Source organism: Carettochelys insculpta, chromosome 4, assembly GCF_033958435.1.
Source record: "Carettochelys insculpta isolate YL-2023 chromosome 4, ASM3395843v1, whole genome shotgun sequence".
Classification (NCBI taxonomy): Eukaryota; Metazoa; Chordata; order Testudines; family Carettochelyidae; genus Carettochelys; species Carettochelys insculpta.
Window position 1 is genome coordinate 111,056,243 of NC_134140.1, and position 24,432 is coordinate 111,080,674.

At 45.2% G+C, this 24,432-nt stretch overlaps 1 protein-coding gene across 1 annotated transcript in view; it reads right to left on the reverse strand.

The window, feature by feature from the left end:
* ARHGEF38 (Rho guanine nucleotide exchange factor 38) overlaps window positions 1–21,512 on the reverse strand; it is a 66,878-nt gene extending 45,366 nt beyond the window's left edge. Inside the window, exons 1-3 of the mRNA XM_074993485.1 lie at window positions 21,263–21,512; window positions 3,998–4,188; window positions 1,172–1,295 (exon numbers count right to left, since the gene is read on the reverse strand). Of these exons, the coding sequence (XP_074849586.1) occupies window positions 1,172–1,295; window positions 3,998–4,188; window positions 21,263–21,464 (517 nt within the window). The 5' untranslated portion in view covers window positions 21,465–21,512. The remainder of the gene's footprint in view (window positions 1–1,171; window positions 1,296–3,997; window positions 4,189–21,262) is intronic.
* Window positions 21,513–24,432: the final 2,920 nt, after the last annotated feature.

Sequence of the window (24,432 nt, forward strand, 5' to 3'; positions counted from 1 at the left end):
ATGAGGTACCTTTTGGGAGAAATTAGCAGTCAGTTTAGACCTTCAGGAGCTGCCTGGAGAGATTATGCAGGGTCAGCTGCTAGCAGAACCAATGCAAACTCTTCTATTAGTCTTCTATTGCCAAAGAGCAATGTAAAAAGGGCTGTTGCTTCCTACTGGAGGCATGTCTGAGGTTGAAGACAGGAGAATATGAATTTTCTCTTTCTGAATCCAAATCCCAAGGAATGCCAAGTTTGATCATTGGTTTGGTTTGTGAACTTTCTGGCAGCCTCAGAACCTACATCCTATATTATCTTACACAGGTTGAACCTCCCTGGTCCAGCACCCAGATTTTGCTGCACCAGTGGACGTCAAGGCGCCGCTGCTGGCATTTCAGCTCCTGTTCCTAGGCTCCCCTTCAAGCTCTTGCCCAACTGCTTCAGGCTCCGCAGCTGCAGCTCAGGTGCAGCTGCTATTTCATAGCTCCAGCTGATGGTCCCAAATATCTGCTTCCCAACCCTAGCCTCAACTTCCTCGGGCTGTGGCTTCCCGCCCGGCCCTGGCTTTCTGCCCAACCCTGGCCATGGCTTCCAGCCTGGCCCTGGCCATGAGCTGCCACAAGCCGCTGCTCCCCAGCCTGGGCCACCACTTCCAGGGTTAGGCAAGCATGCTGCTGCTCCCAGCCCAGGCACCCTGGCTGCTGCTGCTGGCTCCCCACTTGCTGCCAGCCCAGCTGTGGCTGCCCTACCATGGGCTCTGGCCACTAGTCTAGCTGGTCCCCCTCTTCCGCCCACCCCAGCCCTGAGACACTCTGGTCTTGGAAGATCTGTGGTCCTGCCAGATCCCAGATTTCAATCTGTACCTTGACAGATGGAGCAGTGAGGGAGGCAGGGAGAGAGGCAGTTATCACCTGTGGGATTGTGGTCAGGACTCCCTTTTGCAGTTCTTCCTCTCCCACTAAAATCATATAAGGATGGAGTAAGGGCTACAGAATCCAGCCTTTAATGGAAGGCAATACATCACTAGATAGGCTGTCCTTTTAATTTTTATGTATTATGGGGATTAGGTAAGGAACTGCTCCCTGGAGCAGCTCTAGCATAGGCCAAAGGCTGGTGGGAGTATAAGATGATCACCTTTTCTTATATTATCCCTTCATGCCATTGTGTAGGACTCAAAAAGATGGCCAGCATACCAATTACTTGCATGGGTGGTTCCACATCTGCTGTGGCTTCCTCCAACAATGACAACAGTTTGGCTGATATTTGACGGACTGATTCAATGTTGCTAAACAAGCCATCCACGTCAAACTGAGCAACCTGAAAGAACACAAATAGTGAGCAACAACTGATAGAAGCATAAAGAGGGGCAGTGAATAGCACAGTCTTTTTCCTGTTTGGCCTCAAGTATTGAAACTCCAGGACATGCCACTTTTGCAAACACCTATGTAAACACACCCTTGCTGTAATTTCAAGGACACACGTGCAGTGTTTTAATTAACACAACTGGGCTAACACAGTTAACAAGGGGCACTTTATCAAGTGTATTTAAACTTACTTGGAACAATTCCTAAAGGGAATAGGTGTATCTTGGAGAGAAGTAAATATTATTAGCTCGCTAGAGGAAGAGCTTTAGCTGGTGAAAATGTTTACTTATTTCACCAGAGAGACAAAAAAAACCTGAAAGCGATAGTCATGAGAGAGAATCTGATCCCTTTTTTATGTTACCCATAGAGACTGCCTAAACTAAGCCAGCAAATGACCTTCCTGGATTAGAAAAGACCAATTTACTTGAGGTGATTAGAGTAAAATCAAGGTAGTCTATATGGGATAAAATAAAGTTTTATTGCTATTAGAGAAACAAGGTGGGTGAAGTAATATCTTTCATTAGACAAATGGCTTTTTAACTTGGAAGCTTATCTCTGTCATTAGCAGAATTTGGTCCAGTAAAAGATTACCTCACACACCTTGTCTGTAGTGTCCTGGGCCTATCACAGGTACTGTAAACCTGCAGGTGCAGATTTATGGTTTGTCATTATTATAACGTGTGGACCTAACCCTCTGCTAATGCACACCAGCACAACTGCATTGCCTTCAATGAAGCTGAATCAACTTACGCTAGCAGAAGATCTTACTATACCGGGCAAAATAATCTCCTTTCTTATTTTAAAATAAACAAACAGAAAACCAGAAAATACATTTTTCACACTGGTAACTTGCTTCAGTGGATAGAAGTATAAGAGGGGTAGCCATATTCGTCTGTGTCTGCAAAAGCAAAAAGAAGTCCTGTGGCACCTTATAGACAACAGAAATTTTGGAGCATAAGCTTGTTGGGCAAAGACCTGCTTCATTAGATACATGGAGAGAGGGACAGTGATTAAGTTTGTGGAATAATTCAAGTTACCTATAAGTGGAAAGACAGAAAACAAAAGGCAGTGTTGATTTTGGCAGATATGCTGGTACTTCTGATCATGCCTATGCACTAGTAATAGAACTGTGTGTTTTTACAGAAGGAGTCAAATTGCATGCTGCAGTAAATCAACATCATGTTTTAATTGCTTGTGTAGTTAATTTCTGAATATAGAAATTAGCAACATTTTTGTTCCATTTGGGTATGTGAAAGATGCATCAGTAGCTCACTCTTCTAGACACTAAATTTCTTCTGTTGAAGAAATATGTTCTAAATAAATAAAATTCCAGCTTTCAAATGTGGTTATTCACTTCAAAAATCAACTGTAAAGCCTTCGATATTCTTAGAAGCCTTCTTTATAAAATTGAAGATTATCTTAAATTAGAAATGCAGAATTGTGATCTTATGCTATAAACTTTTGTCTTGAGCAGGGGATCTCCATTTCGCCTCACACAATATGTATGTGTTACTCAGAAATACACAGGCACATGATAAAGACCCAAATTGGTACATGTGCCTAACTGATAACTAATGGAGAAAATGTTTTCAATATGATGGAGAGCAGCAAATTGCTACATACTGTTGTTCCAAATACCAGGAGCTGTGAGGGACAAAAGCATCCAAATACACACACACATACACAGAGTTGGGATAATTGAGTAAAGACCTAATGTAGATTCTCAGCTATGCTTGTAGCAAATACCAACTGCCCAGCCTTCACAGAGGGATATGAGGCAGGAGGACAACTTTAATTTGCCTGTCACAAGCTGTTGCACATCCAGCATCTGAGTGCTCCTGCCTGCAGAGAATGCTGGTAATTCCATCACACAATTTGCCCAAAACTGCAAAGGTTTTCGCGGGGAAAATGTGTTCACTAAAGAGCAGCCAAGCAAGTTTGCAGTTTCTGTGGAAGGACAGATAGGGTATAATCAGCACAGCAAGACCTGCAGGAAAGATGAAATCTGATCCATCCTGCTTCCATAGCACTTCACTATCTAAAATGCAAATACCTCAGGACTGACTGGGATGCCTGGCCTAGCATTTCCCCACAACAGCTGCTCAAGGAACCCATGGTGAGTCTGTTTGAATAAAAGCTGTCTTCAAAGCAAGGGTGACATTCACCATGGCGTGAAGAACAATAATACACAAACCCCTTATTGGGGAAATCAATATATTGGAGTTTCCAGGAGATGATGGAAGAAAGCCGGGGAGGGGGACACATATTTTGTGATTACACAGCATGCTGTGCAAGCAGCATAGAGAAACTAAGGCTGGAGCATGGACCACGGGATACAGGCTGAGAAGGTTGAGCTGCAGTCCTGTTTCCATCACATTTATTCCAGCTTTATGCAGGAAAAGGGAATTTCACTCTGCAAACCTTGAGCATTTAAAGTATTCAGGCCTGCCCATCCTGCCGCAAGCTTCTTAGCACTCCCTCCAAAGAGTCAGGTGTAGAATTGCATCTAACATATCGTTCCTGCAGGTCACTTGGCAGACATTTCTGTTTACTTGCTGTTTTTTGTAGACAGAGCTGTGGAGAATTCAGTTCTCTGTCAAATTAGCCCTTCCACCAAAATCAAAACAATCCCCCTGACCCCCAACCCTTTCTTACCTTCTTGTTTCTCAAGGGCTGAACTACTTCCCTGATGCACAGCTCCAGGTCATGGAGGTAATCTTTCTCTGTCTGCACCAGTTCTGCAATGACTTTTACCCTCTTGGCCATCATTTGTCTGGACAGCTGCTCTTCATTCTCCTTCAGTGACGTGATGGGTGAGATGGACCCAGCTTGTGGGGCCATCTTTTCTGTTAAAAATTAGCACAGAAAACTTCTTAGAACTGTAGTGTAAGAATGTTTATTCCCCACTGTCATGCCTGGCTGGGACTGACTCCCCCATGTACTGATACATGTTTAATCCAGCCAGAGTCATGGAAGATGCCTAGTGTACCTCAGACTAGGATAAAACCTGCCTTGTTGGCTGCAAGCAAGGAAGGTCCAACAGCCGCTGACTTGTGTGGTTTCATTGCCCTGGAACAGAGAGCTTCACCATGGGAATCCTGAACATCAAGCAGCACAGTTCCTTCTAGGGATTGCTTTGTGTTAGTGCAGTGGTCAGAAACAATGCTAGTGTCCCCTGGAGACTCACCCAGCCACATGGGCAATGAGGGAAGAAGTATATTTGGCAGAGTAGCTGCATAGAAATTGCTATACAGGATCAGGGACAAGGTTCATTAGCCCAACTAGCCTGTCTATGAGTACTTAGCAGCAGCTGCTTTGTGGAAGAAACCCTGCAACCCGCAGCTACAGGATAAGATTATGGGCATCTGGGGCAGGTTTCCATTAAAAATTTAGTCTGGTGTTTCTGTAAATGGACATAGATGCACTTCTCCCATTTCAATTTATTAGGATTTGTGCACCTAAATCCTGTAGGCAACTTTGGGCATAAAATTTTGGCCCTAGATTAACTCTTTTGGGCAGGAAAAATATAATTTCCTACGTCAGGTGAAGGCTGTGTTTAACTGAGCCTCAGTAAAATAAACTTTGCCCAGTTAATATGAGGGGATTCTGGCTCAGGAAGACAGGAGGCTGTGCTACAGATTCATCAGTCCATGATGATAATGAAATCTGCCATTCTATCTGATTAGGTTCTTTTGGGCTACGTCTACACAGCAAAGCAATTTCAGGATACCAGAATAGCTACTCTGCATCTTTGCAACATGTCTGTTATTTTGAAATATTTTTCAAAATAATGGGCATGCTATTTCGGCATCCCTGTACTCCTCACTGCAGGAGGTGTAATGGATGCATGAAAATAGTGCATTATTTTGATATGTGGTGCTGTTTAAACAGCACCAAATGCTGAAATAGCCTATTTCAAACTAAATTCAAAATAAGATGCACAACTGTGTAGTGCAAATAACGAATCTTATTTTGAGTTTACTGTGCTATGTAGAGGTAGCCTTGGTCATTGCTGTTTCTAGAACAATGAGGTCATCTGTGATCTCTGATAACAAAAGAGCCAAAGGGCGAGAGATATGGGGATAAGGCTACTTCACGATAGTTTTGCCTTATATAAAACCTAAAAATCCTATTGTATCCCAGACATTTGGAAATGTTTTTTTGATGTTGATGAGTCATATACACGTGTTATCAGTAGGAAAGACAAGAAATCTGCATGTATTACAGGGCATGAACATTTATAATGATGTTCCTTCCTTTCACAGGTTTGTAAGGCATTTGGATTGCCAATCCGGCAGACACATTGTGTGAGCTGTGTAGAAAGGCTGGGGTATTTTACATAGCTCTTTTTCATAGGAAAAAAACAAGGAGAGAATTTGGAAGGTGGTTAAGACACTGCTAGCCACAAGATGGTGTACAGAACCAACATAAAATGGGCATGCTATTACCGTGCAGTACGCTTTTAGCAGTTTGACAGCAGAGAGACTTACAGCTGATTGGAAATGTGTTGGAACCCTCTACAGAGAACCGGGCTTTTACTTTTTTGTGTCAACTTCTTGTGTACATCTTACTGTTTAATGAGCCGACAATGTGTACCTTTTATTTTTGCAAGGTGATAATCAGTGTTGAATGTTCTGTAGTTTAATAATGAAATATTTAGCGGGAGAAGGATCATTAGCACCCAGCAGTGCCTGCATAAGACAGTGTAGAACTAGGTCTCTGCTACTTGGGATAATGTTTATGAGAGATGCTTGCAGGATAGAATAGCCTGAGTTGTTCTCCCTTGTCATGGGCTATAAATTGTTACTGATCTGACATGTCATTGTCTTCTGCTATAATTATGCTGAGTGTTGACCCTGGATATTTAGAAAGGGCAGTTGCTTTGCTAATCTTACCCTCACCATCTGACACACTTGCCTAGTGAAACACTTGTGGCCATGATTTTTTTTAAAAACCTTGTTTTGTTTTCCTCCATTCTAATATTTTCAAACACAAATGATGAGCCTGCCTGAATTTGTAGTCCAATCCAGTTACACTTTTCTCTTTGATTTTTTTTTCTCCTTTTGAGCAATCATTGAGCTTCTTAGCCTTGATGCACGAATATAAAAGGAGAGGAGAGTGGTTTGTTCTTAAGGCTGAAACATTCCCATCAAAATAGCAAAGTAGGGGAAATAAGTTTCTCTTTTCCAGGCCCCATTGATCCAGATCTTTAGGTCAATGCAGCCCTGGTTGTGGACAGCAGTGGATCTGTATCCTCTTAGAATACTCATTTATTATGGATGCTGCATAGTGGAACAAATGGATGGGCTGCTGCTATATCCAGCAAATGACCTGCACTGGTGAAGGGGAGAACAAAAGGGGTCACTTGTACCTTTTCATGGCCTGCTTCCACTAACTTCTCATTTTTCAGCTCAAAACACAAGACCAGAGCTTTCAGTCTACTACCTCTATGCAAGCGTGCACTTATTGTTTATATCGAAATTTTGATTTGTATCTCTATTGAAACCATCAGAGTGAGCCATCTAAAATATGGTAGAATGGAATCCAGTTAAATGCTACATTGAGTGATCCCTGCACAAAATTCAACATTTCCATTGATGTAGCCAGGGGAAAAAATGTATCTACCCTGTGAAGAAGATAATTTCTGAACATGTGCATAGAGCACCAGACAACGTGGAAAACCCCACTAATATCACTCTGGCTGGCTATGAGGACCAATAGGCCATTTGTGGAATGTCATGGTAAACAGACATCTTGAGAAGAAACAGGCTAATATTATACAATAACTTTTTTCAAATACACAAAACAATTACATCCCATTTTGGGCTTCAGGATATAATTCTTTTGCTGTTCAAATTGCTTGACCAAATTCAAATTGACAGGACTCATTTATTAGTCTTTATATATGGTACATAGTATATGCTAATGGGCAGGTCTACAGTAGGCAGATAAGTTGATTGCTAGATACGCAGTTGTAGCTGTTGCAATAACATAGCTGAAATCAACTTATCTGCAATTGACTTACCTAGCTGTCTTCACAGAGGCTGTTTTACTTCTTGTGATATTGAGGAGTATAGAGGTTGACTGATGACTCAGATAGTTCGATTTGGCGTGTCTCTACCAGATGCGCGAAATCAAACTCTGGAACATCGACCCTGACCAGGTCAATCTTCCATGTAGTACTGATAAACCAAATGTCACTCAAACTTAACACAAAGAAGTAGTGAGGAGACATTTCAGCAAATTCTGTTTTCTTACAGAAGGCATGTGTTTAAACTTTTATTTAATTAAAAGTAACATAACTTTGAATTTTTGCTAAATATATGTTTACTTTTTTACTTTGGATGTGCCTGTCCTTATAGGCCACGTCTACATGTGCACGCTACTTCGAAGTAGCAGCACTAACTTCGAAATAGCGCCCGTCACGGCTACACGTGTTGGGCGCTATTTCGAAGTTGAAATCGACGTTAGGCGGCGAGACGTCGAAGTCACTAACCCCATGAGGGGATGGGAATAGCGCCCTACTTCGAAGTTGAACGTCGAAGTAGGGCACGTGTAGACGATCCACGTCCCGCAACATCGAAATAGCGGGGTCCGCCATGGCGGCCATCAGCTGAGGGGTTGAGAGACGCTCTCTCTCCAGCTCCTGCGGGGCTCTATGGTCACCGTGTACAGCAGCCCTTAGCCCAGGGCTTCTGGCTGCTGCTGCTGCAGCTGGGGATCCATGCTGCATGCACAGGGTCTGCAACCAGTTGTCGGCTCTGTGGACCTTGTGTTGTTTAGTGCAACTGTGTCTGGGAGGGGCCCTTTAAGGGAGCGGCTTGCTGTTGAATCCGCCCTGTGACCCTGTCTGCAGCTGTTCCTGGCACCTGTATTTCGATGTGTGCTGCTTTGGTGTGTAGACGTTCCCTCACAGCGCCTATTTTGATGTGGTGCTGCCCAACGTCGAAGTTGAACGTTGACATTGCCAGCCCTGGAGGGCGTGTAGACGTTATTCATCGAAATAGCTTATTTCAATGTTGCTACATTGTGTAGCCATACACTGTCAAAGGACTTACTGAAGTGATGATTACAGCAGAACTTGTGATTTTATGTTCAGCTGATTGCTTCTGAGCCCTTTAAGGATATTAATAGTCTGTGGTCAGCAGGGGAAGGGGAAAAGTAGAGGAATGCAGCTATAGCAATCACATACTTCAAATATCAACAGACTTTCTTTTCAATCAGGCTTCTGCATCAACAGTGACATAAGTCTGGTGGGGGCTGGACAATGAGAAACAAGTGGCATTACTTAAGTAAGGCTCAGTGCCATTGTCGCACAATAAAGTCCCTTTGTCCTTGGAGATGCCAGGTTATATGAGCATGACAATCTCCAGATAATGATATTGTCAAAGTGGCTACTTGTGTTTTACTTATTCCTTCTGTGAATATGCAGTCTAAAAACACAGAATCATAGAATCACAGGGTTGGAAGAGACCTCAGGAGGTCATCAAGTCCAACCCTCTCCTCAAAGGAGGACCAATCCAAGTAAATCATCCCAATCAGGGTTTGTCAAGCTGGGACTTAAAAACCTCCAGGGATGGAGATTCCACCACCAATTCCATCTTTAACCAACCTGCTGAAGAAACACTTTTTCCTAATATCCAGTGTAGACCTCTTCCACTGAGACCATTGTTCCTCGTTCTGTCATCTGTCACCACTGAGAACAGCCTCTCTCCATCCTCTTGGTAATCCTCCTTCTGGTAGCTGAAGGCTGTTTTCAAATCCCCCCTCACTCTTCTCTACTGTAGATTGAATAAGACTAAATCTCTCAGCCTCTCCTCCTAAGTCATGTGCTCCAGCCCCTTAATCATTTTTGTTTCCCTCCGTTGGACTTTCTCTGTGTCTACATCCTTTCGTAACTGGGACCCAGAACTGGACACAATATTCCTGATGTGGTCTCACCACTGTTGAATCATTTTCCTAGATCTGTTGATGGTACTCACACTAATATAGCCCAATCTGCAATTAGCTTTCATGGCTCCAAGGGCACATTGTTTACTCATGTCCAGCTACTCATCCACTGTAAGGCCCAGGCCCTTTTCTGTGGAACTGCTGCTTAGCCAGTCCATCCCCAACCTGTAGTCCCAACATCCCTCAGATCATGAAGAGGCAAATCCCTGCACCTACCTCCATGGGTAAAAAAGGTATCCTGGCAGTAAGAGAGTCCAGGGAGGATTTGTGATGCTATGTGCCTCATGTGCAATACAGAATAGATCCCTCTTCTGCAGTAACTGGTGCACTGCACAGCAACTTGTAGGAGGTGTTGGGGCCTGCTTTGGGAGAAGTCAGAGCCAGCGGGATCCACCATCCTCAAGTCTTTCAACTTCATAGAGTGGGCAGCCATGGGAATAGGATTCTTCCCAAGTTCCTAGATGAGGTACTCAGGTTGGACTCTGGATTTGCCCCATCCTAACTGCCTGTGTAAATACCCAGTGTTCTCACTGAAGGAGAGTGGAATGATTAAGTTGATAGTGGGTTACATGTCAATGGGTATTATATGGTAAAACTAGTAGACTTAGGGTCCTTCTGCAAAGGGTCAGCCCCTGGCATCTCTTTAAGGCTCAGGTGGAATTTAAGTACTGCATAAGCCTTATGCTTGAAACTCTGCAGTTAGGAACATTTAACCTAGCCCGAAGAAGTCATTAAAGTAACCAGTGCAGAAGATAAAAAAACCCACAATAAACAGTGTTTAGAACATTATAGGTGCGTCTCCACTAGAATGCAACGTCAAAGTAGCAAGCCCAACTTTGAAATATCGCACGACGCATCTACACACGGCACATGCTACTTCGAAGTTGAAACTGAAGTTAAATGGTGAGATCCTATCAGAAGATGGGAATAGCACCCTACATCGACATCTAACATCGACATAGGATACGTGTAGACGTTCCACATCCCGCTACTTCGAAATAGCAGGGTCTGCCATGGCGGCAGTCAGCTGTTAGGTGGAGGTGTGCCGTCCAGCCCCTGCGGGGCTCTATGATCTCTGTGTCCAGCGGTTCTTAAAGCTGGATGGATCCGGAAACCCCATAGCAGGAAGCTGAGACCATGCAGGCAGCAGCCATGCCACGAGGTGCCCTTGTACAGTCCAGAGGGAGACCATGACAGCAAGCCAGTCCCCCTGAGTGCCCCCAGAGCTCCTCCCCTGGGCCATCCCAGGGCTCCCAGGCCTCCAGCCAGCAGGGCAGGAAGCGGAGTCCCTGCTGGATTGACTCCGAGCTCCGTGACCTGCTGGGGCTCTGGGGTGAGAAGGAGGTACCCCACATGATGGGGAGCAAGCAGTGGAATGCAGAAGCATTCACCCAGCTGGCTGAGGGCATGATCACCTGGGGTCACCCTGCCTACACTCCTGACCATGTCAAGAGTAAGGTCAAGGTGTTGCAGCAGGGTTATGTCTGGGTGTGGGACTCAGCCAGCCGGTCTGGGCCTGCCCCCGCCGCTTGTCCCTATTACTGGGAACTCAGGGCCATCCTGGGCCCTTGGGACACCTCCTTCCCCCCTCATCCATCCTTGACACCATGGCCAAGGAGCCCCAGCAGGCCTTGGAGCTGGGAGTCGCGTCTGGGGCCTCCCAGGGCCAGAGCCAGGACAATCCACCCAAGCCATGGAGTGGTTCAGCAAGGAGTGGGAGCTGGTGCTGGACATCCCCTCCCACAACTCCGGGCAGGCATCTGCCTGATGGGCCCCCCCCAGCTGTGGCAGTTGACTGTCGGGTACGTACTCCACAAGGCACACACCCCCAGGGCATGCGGCAGGGGCATCACATGTAATGGGGGCCCCCCACATCCCCAGCAGACCCCAGCCCACCAGGGCCCAGGTAGACCACAGCCCAGGGACAGTGCCACAGCCACCAGTGCCCATCAGCACCCTCACCCACAGACAGCACCATGCCCTGCCCCCAGTGGGAGGTGGGAGGGGGCAGACCACTGGAAGGGGCCACCTACAGGGCCACTGCATGCACTGATGGGGGATGGGGACCGGGGCCACAGGGCAGGGCTCGGTACTCACGGCCTCCCTCTCCCCTCCCGCATTTCCGCAGCTGCACCATCCAAGGGCCAGGAAAGCACGGCATCGGCTGTGGTCCTGGACAGCCCACTGAGATCCCCAGATCATCACCGCCTGGGGGCACTGCTGGCACCAGGACGGGCCCGCCCCTGCCGGGGCCAGAGACACACCACCCACAACCCCGAGGTGCTTTGAGGAGCGGGAGGCTGCCTGCTACCGGGAGGCCTGGTGGGACTTTATGGCCACCTTCAACTGGGTGGCCACCACTTTTGAGGAGCTGATGGCCTGGCCACCCCCCCCCCCCGGTTGCCCTCCTTGCTGCCCTTCCTGCCGCCCTGCCTGACGTTCCATCTGTTGCCCCACCTGATGTCCCACCTGTTGCCCTGCCTGACGTTCCATCTGCCATCCCACCTGACGTCCTGCCTGCTGCTGTGCCTGCCAGCTCTGCAGGGCAGGAGCCCATTGGAGACAATGACTGGGCTGAGGACCCACCCCAGCTGTGCCTCCCTATCCTCCTGGCTCCCAGCCAGGCTCACCGGGGACCCCAGCTGAGCGGGGGACACAGTGGGGGTCACGCCCTTCCACCCTTGCCCCAGAGTGATGGGCCAATGGCTGGCCTGGCCACAACCCCCCTGTGTATATAGTTGCCCTCCCCATATTCATCCCCCTCCATGTACATAGTTATTTATGATGCTGTTTGTTATTAGTTTTATGCGCAGAGGTGAGGTTTTTGGTTATTTAACAAGGAAGCAGTTTTATTTTTCAAAAACCCCTGTGTTCCATGTGCTTTCGGTGGGGGTGGTGTGTGGGTGGTAGGGGGTGGTGTGCAGGGGACCCACCAGGTATGAACTGGGTGGCGCTCACTAGGCCCCCTGGCCAAAGTACTCCTGCAGGGCTTCCTGGACACCGTCCCGGTGGGTCTGGCAGCTAGGGGCAGCGGCCAGCTGGGGCTATGAAGGCCTCCCCCTTGCTTTCCACCAGATTGTGGAATGTGCAGCAGGCACCCACAACCTGGGGGATGTTTGGGAGGCCCACATCCAGGCGGGCCAGGAGGCAGTGCCACCGGCCCTTCAGGTACCTGAAGGCCAGCTCAACCACTTGGCGGGCGTGGTTCAGTCAGGTGTTGTAGCACTCCTGGCTGGTATTGAGGTGGCCCGTGTAGAGGCGCATAAGTCAGGGCTGAAGTGGGTAGGCCACATCAGCCATGAGGCAGAGGGGTACGGTGGTGTCCCCCAGAGGATCTCCCTCTGGGGGATGTAGGTCCCCGCCTCCAGCCAATGGCATAGTCCTAAATTGCGGAACACACGAGCATCACGGGTACAGCTGGGCCAGCCCACATATGCATCCCGCAAGCGGCCACGGCTCCTTTGTGCTAGGTGCTGTACAAACATAGAACACAACCGTTGTACCCAAAGAGCTTACGTCAGTGTAACTTCCATGATTTCAACAGTGTTGCTCAGATTTACACTCAAGCAAGTAAAAGCAGATTTACAGACACTGAATAGAAATTTGTGCATGGAAAGACAAGTGTACTTGTTGTCTTATATGAACACAGGACAATGGGTATATCTGCATGTGTATCTTCTGCACTACCTATGCAAACTTTTATTCATAATTCTACTTTAATTCAATCAAGAAACCAGCTGCTCCAAAGAGCAACACATTTTATAGTGCAAAAATAAATTAGCTCCATGCAGTGCTTTTTTTGTGTCAATACTTGCCAGTACTGAGTACCTCAGCAGCCCTAGCAGTGGGATTAGGTAGAGGTGGGGGGTGAGGAACCAGGTGTGTAGTGGGTCTTCTATTTTTATAAAAAAGACACTAGCTCTATGGATATATACGTATATTTAAAATCTCAGTAGAGTCCAAAGCATATAAGTGAATTGAGGAGAAATACATGGGCTTTCATGAGGAGATGCAGAAGCAGAGGTGTGGAGAAGCTGTCAGATGACAGGAAGAAGCAATATACTGAAGCTGAGTGTCTTGAAAATGTGAGTATTCAGCAGCATGTTGTACACATGTGAGACTTGAAAGATTTGAAGAGAAGGATATTAGCATTCAAGAGGAGGTGTCATAGAAAGATCCTGAGAATACGATGGATGCAGAAGGTCACCAACAAGGAATTATATAGGAAGATACATCCGAAGGAGAACTTACTGCAGAAGGTTATACAATGCAAGTTACAGCTATTCGGGCATATCTACAGAATGAACAACAAACAAAAAGTCAAAACCCTGGTATTTGGCATAATGGATGGTTCGAATAGGAGAGGCAGACCCCACAGAGAATGGGTAGATGGTATAGTAGATTGTTGCAGAGCTAGTCTACAGAAATTATGCCACTCCACACTGGACAGGGAAAGATGGAAGGAAATAGTGAGGGAGGCACTGGACACCAACGGGTGCTGAGCCCATGATGATGATGTTGATGACGATGATGAATATTTCTACGCATAAATAAGGGATATCCAAATTACTTGGCTTGGAAAAGCCCTAAAGAACATATAGGTCTTGCACTCTATAGCTGTGTCTACACGTGCATGCTACTTCGAAGTAACGGCAATAACTTCGAAATAGCGCCCATCGCGGCTACACGCGTCGGGCGCTATTTCGAAGTTAACTTCAACGTTAGGCGGCGAGACGTCGAAGTCGCTAACCTCATGAGGGGATCGGAATAGCGCCCTACTTCGACGTTCAACGTCGAAGTAGGGACCGTGTAGACGATCCGCGTCCCGCAACGTCGAAATTGCGGGGTCCTCCATGGCGGCCATCAGCTGTGGGGTTGAGAGATGCTCTCTCTCCAGCCCCTGCGGGGCTCTATGGTCACCGTGGGCAGCAGCCCTTAGCCCAGGGCTTCTGGCTGCTGCTGCGGCAGCTGGGGATCCATGCTGCAGGCACAGGGTCTGCAACCAGTTGTCAGCTCTGTGTATCTTGTGTTGTTTAGTGCAACTGTGTCTGGGAGGGGCCCTTTAAGGGAGCGGCTTACTGTTGAGTCCTCCCTGTGACCCTGTCTGCAGCTGTGCCTGGCACCCTTATTTCGATGTGTGCTACTTTGGCATGTAGACGTACCCTCGCAGCGCCTATTTCGATGTGGTGCCGCGCAACGTCGAAGTTGAACATCGACGTTGCCAGCCCTGGAGGACGTGTAGACGTTATTCATCGAAATAGCCTATTTTGATATTGCTACATCGAAATAAGCTATTTCGATGTTGGCTTCACGTGTAGACGTAGCCTATGACAGCTACTATTGCCTTTTAGAAAGTAAGATTGTATCTCATTTGTGTGTTTGATGTGTATCTACTTTAACCTTGTAAATGATTCAAGTATTTTCTGAACTAATAAATCTTCAGAAATACTTTTATTGAACTGGGGACAAGTGCCGTCTTTGGCTTGAGATCCAAGGTGCAATTCACTCAGGGTGAAAGATCATTTGGGCCTTGAAGGCTACGTCTACACTAGCCAAAAACTTTGAAATTGCCATGCAAATGGCATTTCAAAGTTTACTAATGAAGCACTGAAATACATATTCAGCGCTTCATTAGCATGCGGGCAGACGCGGCATTTCGAAATTGACGCAGCTTGCCACCGTGCGGCTTGTCCAGATGGGGCTCCTTTTCAAAGGGACCCCCGCCACTTCAAAGTCCCCTTATTCCTATGAGCAGATGGGAATAAGGGGACTTCAAAGTAGGCAGGGTCCTTTCGAAAAGGAGCCCCATTTGGACGAGCTGCGCGGCGGCAAGCCGCATCAATTTCGAAGTGCCGCGGCCGCCCGCATGCTAATGAAATGCTGAATACGTATTTCAGTGCTTCATTAGTAAACTTCGAAATGGCCATTTGCATGGCCATTTTGAAGTTTTTGGCTAGTGTAGACATGGCTGAGATGTTTTAGACAGTTTTATATCCTTTTGGAGCTGTGTATTTTTAATTAAAAATTTTGTGATCCACCTCAAATATTTTAAATAGAGAGGCAGGGTAAAATATTTTAAATAAATAAATAAATAAATTCAGTGAGGGTTAGGAGAAAGAAAAAGGTTGGGGGAGGGGTTGTTCTTTGACTTCTTATAGCATCAGATGGTAGCAGCACTCCAAGAATACTGTAAACAGTGACAAGTCAAAATCAATGGTATTAATACTAGCTGAACTTCCCACACGAAGATTTTCCAAAATTATTTATTGCCTTAGTGAAATTCTGAAAATCCCTAAATTTAGTACTTTCTGGAAAAATACATTTTCTATAATCCCTCAGACGATAATTCATCCCTTTATCCCAAGCTCTTCTCTAGCTAGTTTTTAAAAAGAGCTAAGGTAACATGGGCAATTTCTTCGGCTTATTTTAGGTATCCGTCTTTCCTTTCCTGACGACATCTCTCTGGAAAATCTCAGGATACATGTACAATATAGGAACACAGCTATAGCTGATGGAGGTAATCTGTCTTTCTGAAAGGGGGTTTCGAGGTCAATGGAAGATTTTTTCTTGTTGACCTAGCTGAATTCTACACAAGGAATTTGGTCAACCTAACTGTGTCACACAGGATGCAAAAGTTTTCACAACTCTGAGCAACGTAGTTAGGTCAAGCTAGTTGCTAAGTGTAGACTGGCTTCACATAAGCTTTGGTCATGCAGATACTTACATATGTGAGTAACTACATTCACAGAACTTGAATTACACAGATACAAAAGTGTTTGGAGTGCATGGAGGCCTTACATTGGTCTAAGCCCAGCTATGATGAAATATATAAATATTTACATAGATAAAAATGGCTTTCACTGCTATTGGTCCAAATCTTATGGAAACATCAAATCTTACTAGCAGGGAGACCAACAATTTGTTTTAAAAACTGACAAACTATCCATTATTGTTTATATGATGTTAACAACAGTTATAATTACCTAAATCATTCAGTTAACAGCAAATTACATTATTTACAGGGGACTGACAGTCAAACATCCAATGACAAGTCTAAACACATATAAGAACCCCATCATTGTTTCTAAATAAATCAAAAGCATTAATGAGTTAGCTTCGTGACATCCATGTGCAGTAGTCAGTAACTTACTACTCCCACTTTACCAGTGGAGAACTTTGGCTTCAGAAATTACACAGCCAAGAAGTTTGTCGCAGATCCAGGAACCAAACACAGATCTCCTGAATTCCGGACAAGTTCCTTTTTATTTTGGTTCTGACTGAGGTGTTTTGTGACATCAGCAGGTGCCTAGATTTACCCACACGTAACATGGAGCTAACAGATAGAGCTACCTTACAGAAGACTTGAGAAACTTGGCTGATGTTGGTAATGCACTATTAAATTTAAGACTGAAATTATGCTATTTAAGTGCAACTTTTCTCTAAAGTAGTCATTTTTAAATGAATGGAACATCAAGGTGTTAAATGGCCACTCGCCTTAGATAAATGCATTAAAAGGATGTTTCTGGTATAATCATTTAACATTTCTACAGCTATGTTGCTAATTAAATGGCTAAGTTTCAAAGTGAAAAGCCCTTACAAGGGGAAGTTCACACCCTTGATAATCCTGCTATTTTATAGTAACAGAGAGAAAGCCATGTTAATCTATATACTATGAAAACAAAAAAGCAGTCCAGTAGCACTTTAAAGACTAACAAAATAATTTATTAGGTGATGACCTAATTTTTGACTCCCCCCCCACACCTTCTGTCCCTCTGCTCTCTGATTTGCTCACCCTGACAATATTTTTCTGATTTGTCAACCTTGATTACTATTTTTGGTCCGCTGTGCCTTAATATTGAGTCTGTTCTGGTATGGCTATGGTCTGAAGAAGTGGGTCTGTCCCACGAAAGCTCATCACCTAATAAATTATTTTGTTAGTCTTTAAACTGCTACTGGACTGCTTTTTTGTTTTCCTGCTGTTTTAGTATCTGCATTCACAAAGCTCACTGGGTGTCCCTGGTTATCTTTGCAAAAGATGAAAGTTTAGATTCCCTGTAGAAAATGGCAAATTATAATAGAAATCCAGGGGGATGCCCGGAAGTCTTAACAATTGTGGATTTTTCTTGTCTGTAATTCTGCTCAGGCATATTGCACCTTTTGTTAGTTTGTGTGCCTAACAGCCTTTTAAAAGTAAACTCTAGTGCCTGTGGGAGGGCTGGGATGACAAGAGCACAGTTAAAGAATGGGTTATAGCTGCTCTCATCAGGCTATGCCTATTCTAGAGAAGCTTAGCAAGGGTGCAGCTGTTCTAGCACCTTAGTATAATTGCTTCCTACATTGACAGAAAGAGTTTCCACATCCAGAGCCATTCTGTCCATAGGATGAGGTAGGGTAACTGCCCCACACCTTGCACTTTTGGGGGCTTCACACCTCAGGGGCTTGCAGAGGGGTGGGCAGCCGGTGCCCACAGGAAGGGTTGGTTTTCCTCCACCTTCATTTCTTTCTCCTTTTTTGCCTGCTGCAGCCCCACAGGCTGGAGCTGACCTGTTCCTGAATTCTTGCCGCTAGTAGAGGGTTACCTGCTGGCCTCCACAGGGTCCTAGTGTTCACCTAACTCTTTAGTGCCACCCCAGCATTCAATTGGTGCTGGGCAGCCTGACCTGGCCTGACCCTGCCCCACGAGGTTTCCATCTTAGTCCAGTGGGCCCTTCTAAGCACAGGTAAGTCAGGCCCATATGCACAGGCAATCCTAGGGGTGTGAACTCCCCTGGCATGGGCAGCCCTGCCCCTTTCTTTCTCCTCCCCGACCCTGACCTGGTCTTCCTCCCAGACCAGCCCGGTTGGGGATTACTGGGGCAGGGGCCGGGCAGTGATGGCAGCAGAGGATTGACATAGTACCATCCAGGTCTTCCACCACACCCCACCCCCTGCACTCCTCCAGGAAGGTGGATTTCAGAATGTAAGAAAGTAAGTAGCATGACACTGATCATGATGTGTGGGGGGCTTTTATTTACATGAGCTTCATTATAATGATAAAAAAGGACAACATATAACCACATTATAATTATACAGCTGGACACTATCAATACTTAACCTGCATCCAGCAGCTGCCTATGAAGTTCACTGTAACCAGATGTCACCTGTATAAAAAATGTTAAGGGAGGGCACACAGGTGACTTGCCCTGGACACCTCACCCCCCACCCCAACCTCTGCCTCAAGGGACAGCCCTGCTACATCAATTGTTTAATGCATCTCTTTGAGAACTGGAAAGAATTCTGCCCTTCTAGCTATGTCTACTCAACGGGTTAGGATGTCAGTATAACTCTGGTGCTAATAATATAGGATGATATAACTTTTAAGCTCAGACCAGCCACTGGTGAATGTGCTGCTTCCATCAATGTAGCTAAACATGGAGATACTGTATACTTATCTCACAGAGCTGGAAGGGACCTTGAGAGATCATCACATCCAGTCCCCTGCACTCACAGCAGGACCTTTCACCATCCCTAGCAGATTTCTTTTTTTTTTAATTTAACCTGTTCCAGAACCTTAAAAGGCCCCTCTCAAGCATTGAGCTCACAACCCTGGATTTAGGGAACAATATGCTACCCTCTGAGCGATCTCTCCCTGCTTCACTTAGAAATGATGTATGTTCACTAATGGAAAATTCCCTTCCATTGACATTGTTTGTGTCTACAATATAGGGTTATGGTTATATGGCTAGGTCAACCTAAGTTTTAGGTGTAGACCAGGCTTTAAGTCTTCTTAATGCAACCTTTGTTTTGCACCAGTATATTGCACTGACATTAGGCATTTTAAATGGTGTTGCACAGTCAAAATTTTCACAAACTTTCCTAATATATCTACTATTGTAGATGAGATCTTGCATGTCTGAGGCCTCCTCAACAGGGACTGAGACACACTGGGGAAGGGTAGACACTTACCATTGTTGCATTCCTTTCTCTTCTTCAGAGAATGCGGCCAGATCTGTTAAGCCAGCATCTTTCACTTGAACTAAAATCTCTTAACCCACCTGCCCACAAATACTAGTTCAGAGAACGTTGATAAGACAACATTAACTGTCAGGTCAGTGGCTCTGTAGATCTTACTTTTATTAACAAGTTTGACTAGAATTCAGATTTCTTTCCCTGCAAATACATCCTGAATTATCAGAGAGGTAGCTGTGTTAGTCTGTAGATTCAAGAACAACAAGAAGTCTTGTGGCACCTTATAGACTAACAGATATTTTGGAGCATAAGCTTTTGTGGGCAAAGACCTGCTTCATCAAATGCATGAGTGGGGGGCGCTCATGCGTCTGATGAAGCGGGTCTTTGTGCACAAAAGCTTATGCTCCAAAATAATCTATTAGGCTATAAGGTGCCACAAGACTTCTTGTTGTTATCCTGAATTATCTCTGCTAAAGATCTGCTAAGTGTAAATTTACATGGCCCTTTCCAAACTTGTCACGGACACACAGTTCATTTTGCTTTCAAGAATGACAACTCACTAAACAAGGACTGTAGCTCTGAAATACAGTAGCCTTGATCTTCTCTCACTTTTTGCACTCCAGACTTCTGTGAATTTCTCACTCTTGATTTACAGTAATATAAGTGAGCAGAGACTCAAACCTAATGTGTGTGAGAGGAAGGAACAGTACTTTCAATAAAGATCACCTACAGTATAATGTATTCTGGTACAGTATAGGCTTACAGTTAAATTCCCTTTTCTTTTGGCAAAACAATGAAGTTAGGTTTTTCCCACTTTACTGATGTAATTATATTATTATTACCTCTTTCTCAAAATATTAAACCATAGGTAACTTAAATTCCAATTTTTTTCACTAAACAGCAGCAAATCAATGAATAGTGAATTTATCCTTGCAGTTAGTATTGCTTAGAACACTGGGAGAGGAAAAATCAACCTAAAGACAATCACACTTTTTTATTCCATCTGAATAGGTGGCATTCTAGTCACTGAAAAGGAATATCACCATAAAACCTGTTGACTGCAATCAATAGCTGCTATGTAAATTTTACTTTCTGTTTGAGGGAATGCTATTCCGTTATTAAACACACCAAACCCATACACACTGTAGTAAAACACATCACCGTTTTATTCCCCATACAAGATTATTGCCAGGAAAGGTATTTGATGAGGTATCTTATATAACTATTAGTTCTGTTAATACTCCAAAGTTCCAACTAGCCACAGAACAAGCACAGTAATAAGACAACTCCTGTATCCATAGCTTTATATAAAATATTTACACAGTTTTACATGATTCTGATTACTTTGAAGAAATGAGCTGAATTTCCAACCATTCAGAGATTGACAATATTTGGCAATTTTGGGGAGAGACAATACATTAATTTGAAAAAGTTACCGTAGCTTTATAATTTGAATCAGTCACTATTACAAGCAGGCTGTTTATATATTTGAAATTCAGACATGCAATCTAGAAAAGAGGTAAACAGGCACTATTTTCTTTTAAGTTTCCTAAAATTTAACTGAAACAAAAATATCCCTTGCCACCTCTGTTAGTTAGTGACTAAGGGTATATGCCATTCCACAAACCAGTATCAGCTCATGCAGAGACACATTATCAAAATACCAAAAAATAGCCTTGCAATATGGCTAACACCCAGTAGGATTTCAGTTCTGTGCATATTTTGTAGGTAGGCTTTAAAAAGCTGGAGAGCATATGAATCCTATTTGGAATCCTGTGCAAGTGATAGACTGACAGATATAAAACCAGCCAGGAGTGGTTACCATGGGTGTGTGTGTGTGTGTGTGCGTGTGTGTGTGTGTGTGTGTTGGGCGGGGGGGGGGATTGTCACTTTGACACAGGGCCCACTGGCTCGTTCTTTATTTATAGGGTATCTGGCATAATGGGGTCCTGGTTTTGTGACAGGGCTCCAAAACAAATAACAAATAAGTAGATTTCCGCCCCCCCCCCCCCCCCCCGTTACCTTGTAACTTCTGGCTGTATTCAGTCCTGTCGGATTGGCTCCTCCTCAAAGTGCCAGCATTACCCTGGTCCACAGACACACTATTCTCAACAACAGTGTCTGTCTTCCTCCTCTCTAGCATGTACAGCCGGTGCCCCAGGAAGGTCAAATTCTTCCTCTTGGCTCCCATGCCTTCTTTCCCAGGGGCTTCTTTGCTTTCCATCTTCAGCAGGGACTCCCTCTTCCTGGGCAGAGGAAGTGAAGTCCTGGGGGGCTGAGTTCAAGGCGTGTTCCGCAGGTACAAGCTGCCTTTTCCTAGCAGTTCACCTGTCTTTACCTCCCCAAGTTCACTTCGTCCCTGGCTCAGGTTGCTGCCACCTCTACAGCCTCGCAGGGCTCCGCCCCTATGAAGTCATCCCCTGCTGCTCTCGGAACCTGAATGGGGAAGCGAGCACCTGTTACCTGAGCGATCAGCAGCAAAGCCGCCCTGGGGACCCCCGGGCTTCGCGGGGGGCGGGGGCGGGCGTGGGACCCTGATGCAGGCAGAGTTGTACCTCACTGACTCCCTCCCCACTTCCTGGGGCTGGGCCTGTGCGTGCTGAGCGATTTGCACAGGTAGGGAAGCCACTATTGTCATGCAGGGCAGGCGGCGATCACTGCTCTGCTTTCCCACCCACCTGGAGCCGAGGTGAAGCCATTTACAAAGGCTGCCCTGGAAGCTCCCCCTCCCCGCCCATGTGCACGGCACAAGAATCTAATGCACCAGGGCCTGGGCCCATCTCCACCTCCCTGGCTTTTCCTGTCTCCACTGTCAGTGTGAGCGGACAGATCACTACAGGGGAGCTCATTGCTCCTCACTGCCCACCAACGCCTTCTCTCTCCCGTGAGCTAGAGGGGAGACACAGGCCTCCTGTCCTGGTTTTCTCCCTCTGCTCTGCACACCCCTGTGCCCTGCGCAGCATATGTCCAAGATTTCCACTGCTGGGACTAACATTTGGAATATTTTCGGGCAGGGGTGAGCAAACTTTTTATGACAGGCCCCACTTTTCATCCCAGCAATTAGTAGGGTCCCTCCCAGCCTGTCTAATGTCATCCAAACTGACGGGAATTTTGGTTATGTTCATATAAAGAAATAAAAGACCCTTTTGGCGCTGGTAAGAAAATGTGTAGACTGTAAAAACGTTATGAATAAGTATATAAATATGAATGCACATTCATAAAAACAATAATGTATTTCAGTGTTTTTAATGAGATGGAGGAGCTTGAGATCCAGTAGCCAATTGTGCTGTGCCCCCCTTATGAAATTTCACATCCCCCAGAGAGGGGCACCCCCCATGTTGCACAGCTCTGTTTTAGGGGTCCGCACATGAAAAAAGGTTGACAACCACTGGTGTAGAACAGGAAAGAAAACAGAGTGTAGGTCTGGTGGGAGGGAGAAAGGGGGTTCAAATGGGTAATGAAAAAGTTATCTGAGGTGGGACACTGCATGCACCCAAGGGGTTGCCTAGGTTAAGGAACCTGGCATGTTGCACACTGGTATGGTGTGGCTGTGTCAGGGGATTGCGAAGGTGTGACTGTTACACCACTGCCAATACCCCTAACTCAGAGTCAGTCCTAATGCAGCCAGGAGAAAAGTAGCATGCAACATGACAAAGGGGACAAGAAAAATGTAAGTGCCAGAAAGGGAGAGAAGAAAGGACAATAGAAACAAGGGAAAGATATACAAAGGACTATTTATTTCCTAATTATTTCCTCCCGGTGTCTTTGCACTTTGAGATCTTTGGATGAAAAGCATTATATACATTTGTTTCAATACAAGTGGGCAGATTCCTAGTTGCACAGATTCGAGTGCCCATTGCATTAGCTCCTGTAAGAGATCAAAGCAGTATTTTTAATACTGACATGTAACCTGTCTGAGAGGGTCTAATCAACGGAGCTAAATCCACAAGTAGTGCCTAAGCCATCTGCGTTAGGGCTTGTCTACACTAGTGACCCAGCTCTGCCATTGGTGGCAAGCAATGCACTGATTCTCTGGTCTAATGTCTCATCCTTACAAAGAGCAACGAAGGGTCCTGTGGCACCTTATAGACTAAGGTGCCACAGGACCCTTCGTTGCTCTACAGATCCAGACTAACACGGCTACCCCTCTGATCCTTACAGAGAGAGAGAGTTGTAGGACACATTATCTAGTCTCCATAGATTCTTATAGTGTATTCAACACTGTTGTATCTGAGCACCCTCCAGCAGTCCATAAGTAATGTGACTCTTACCTTATTCTAAACTATAGCCATGCCTTTAACACTGACATTGTGAAGGACTGCAGTGCAACAGCAAAAAGAAACATGCAGTGTGGCTGTTCTCACGCCTGCTTTCAATATTTATTTTCCCTCAAATGCCACAGCCTGTGAAGCAGCAGGAGTCCATTGTCCTGGGATAATTGTTCCTATTCCATTGACGTTACTTCTTAATTAAAGCTCCCAGTTTCTTCCAAGCGGTGAAAGGAAAGGATTATGAAGCTATTAAATGAATTAGTATGCTAAATGCAGCAGTTTGTTAGTGCTGCCTGAAATGCCCATCCCAACACCTAATAGAAGAATAAAGCAGTTAAAGGTTAACTGCGAAGAATTTGTGCACATCAAGGGCATACATTTAAAGCACCCCCATTACATTTTGAATTGCCCTACCTACCTCTCCTGTTTATATGTTAAGGAATACAAGTTTCTTAAAGGTGACAACGCTGGGGATGGACTGTTGAGAAAAGTGTGAAGGCAGAAGATAATGTGGTGATGATAGCACGGTGATAAATTGCAGAGCCTTAAGGATCTCATGAGTGAACAACAGATTAAGGTGGCAGAGCTCCCTGGCCAACTCTTTTCATTTGGTGCTTTACGAACTCACTATCATGGTAGTCAGGGCCTATGATGTTCGTCATTTTCATGTGGTATCATATTTTTAAGTAACTAATGTTTGGGAAAAAGATTATTTTGCATGACGCATGTGGATGTGGTAGTAAACAGTGGAACAAACTTTATTAAATTCAGGGGTTTCATTGGAGGATCTGCTCAGCCAAGGGTTAACATTCAACAAAGTTAAGTCTGTTATTGTTAAGTCTGCTATTGTTAAGTTTGCTATTGCTGTTGAGATGCAAACATATTCTGCCCCCTTCCCAAAAATCATTTTCTGGCATAAAA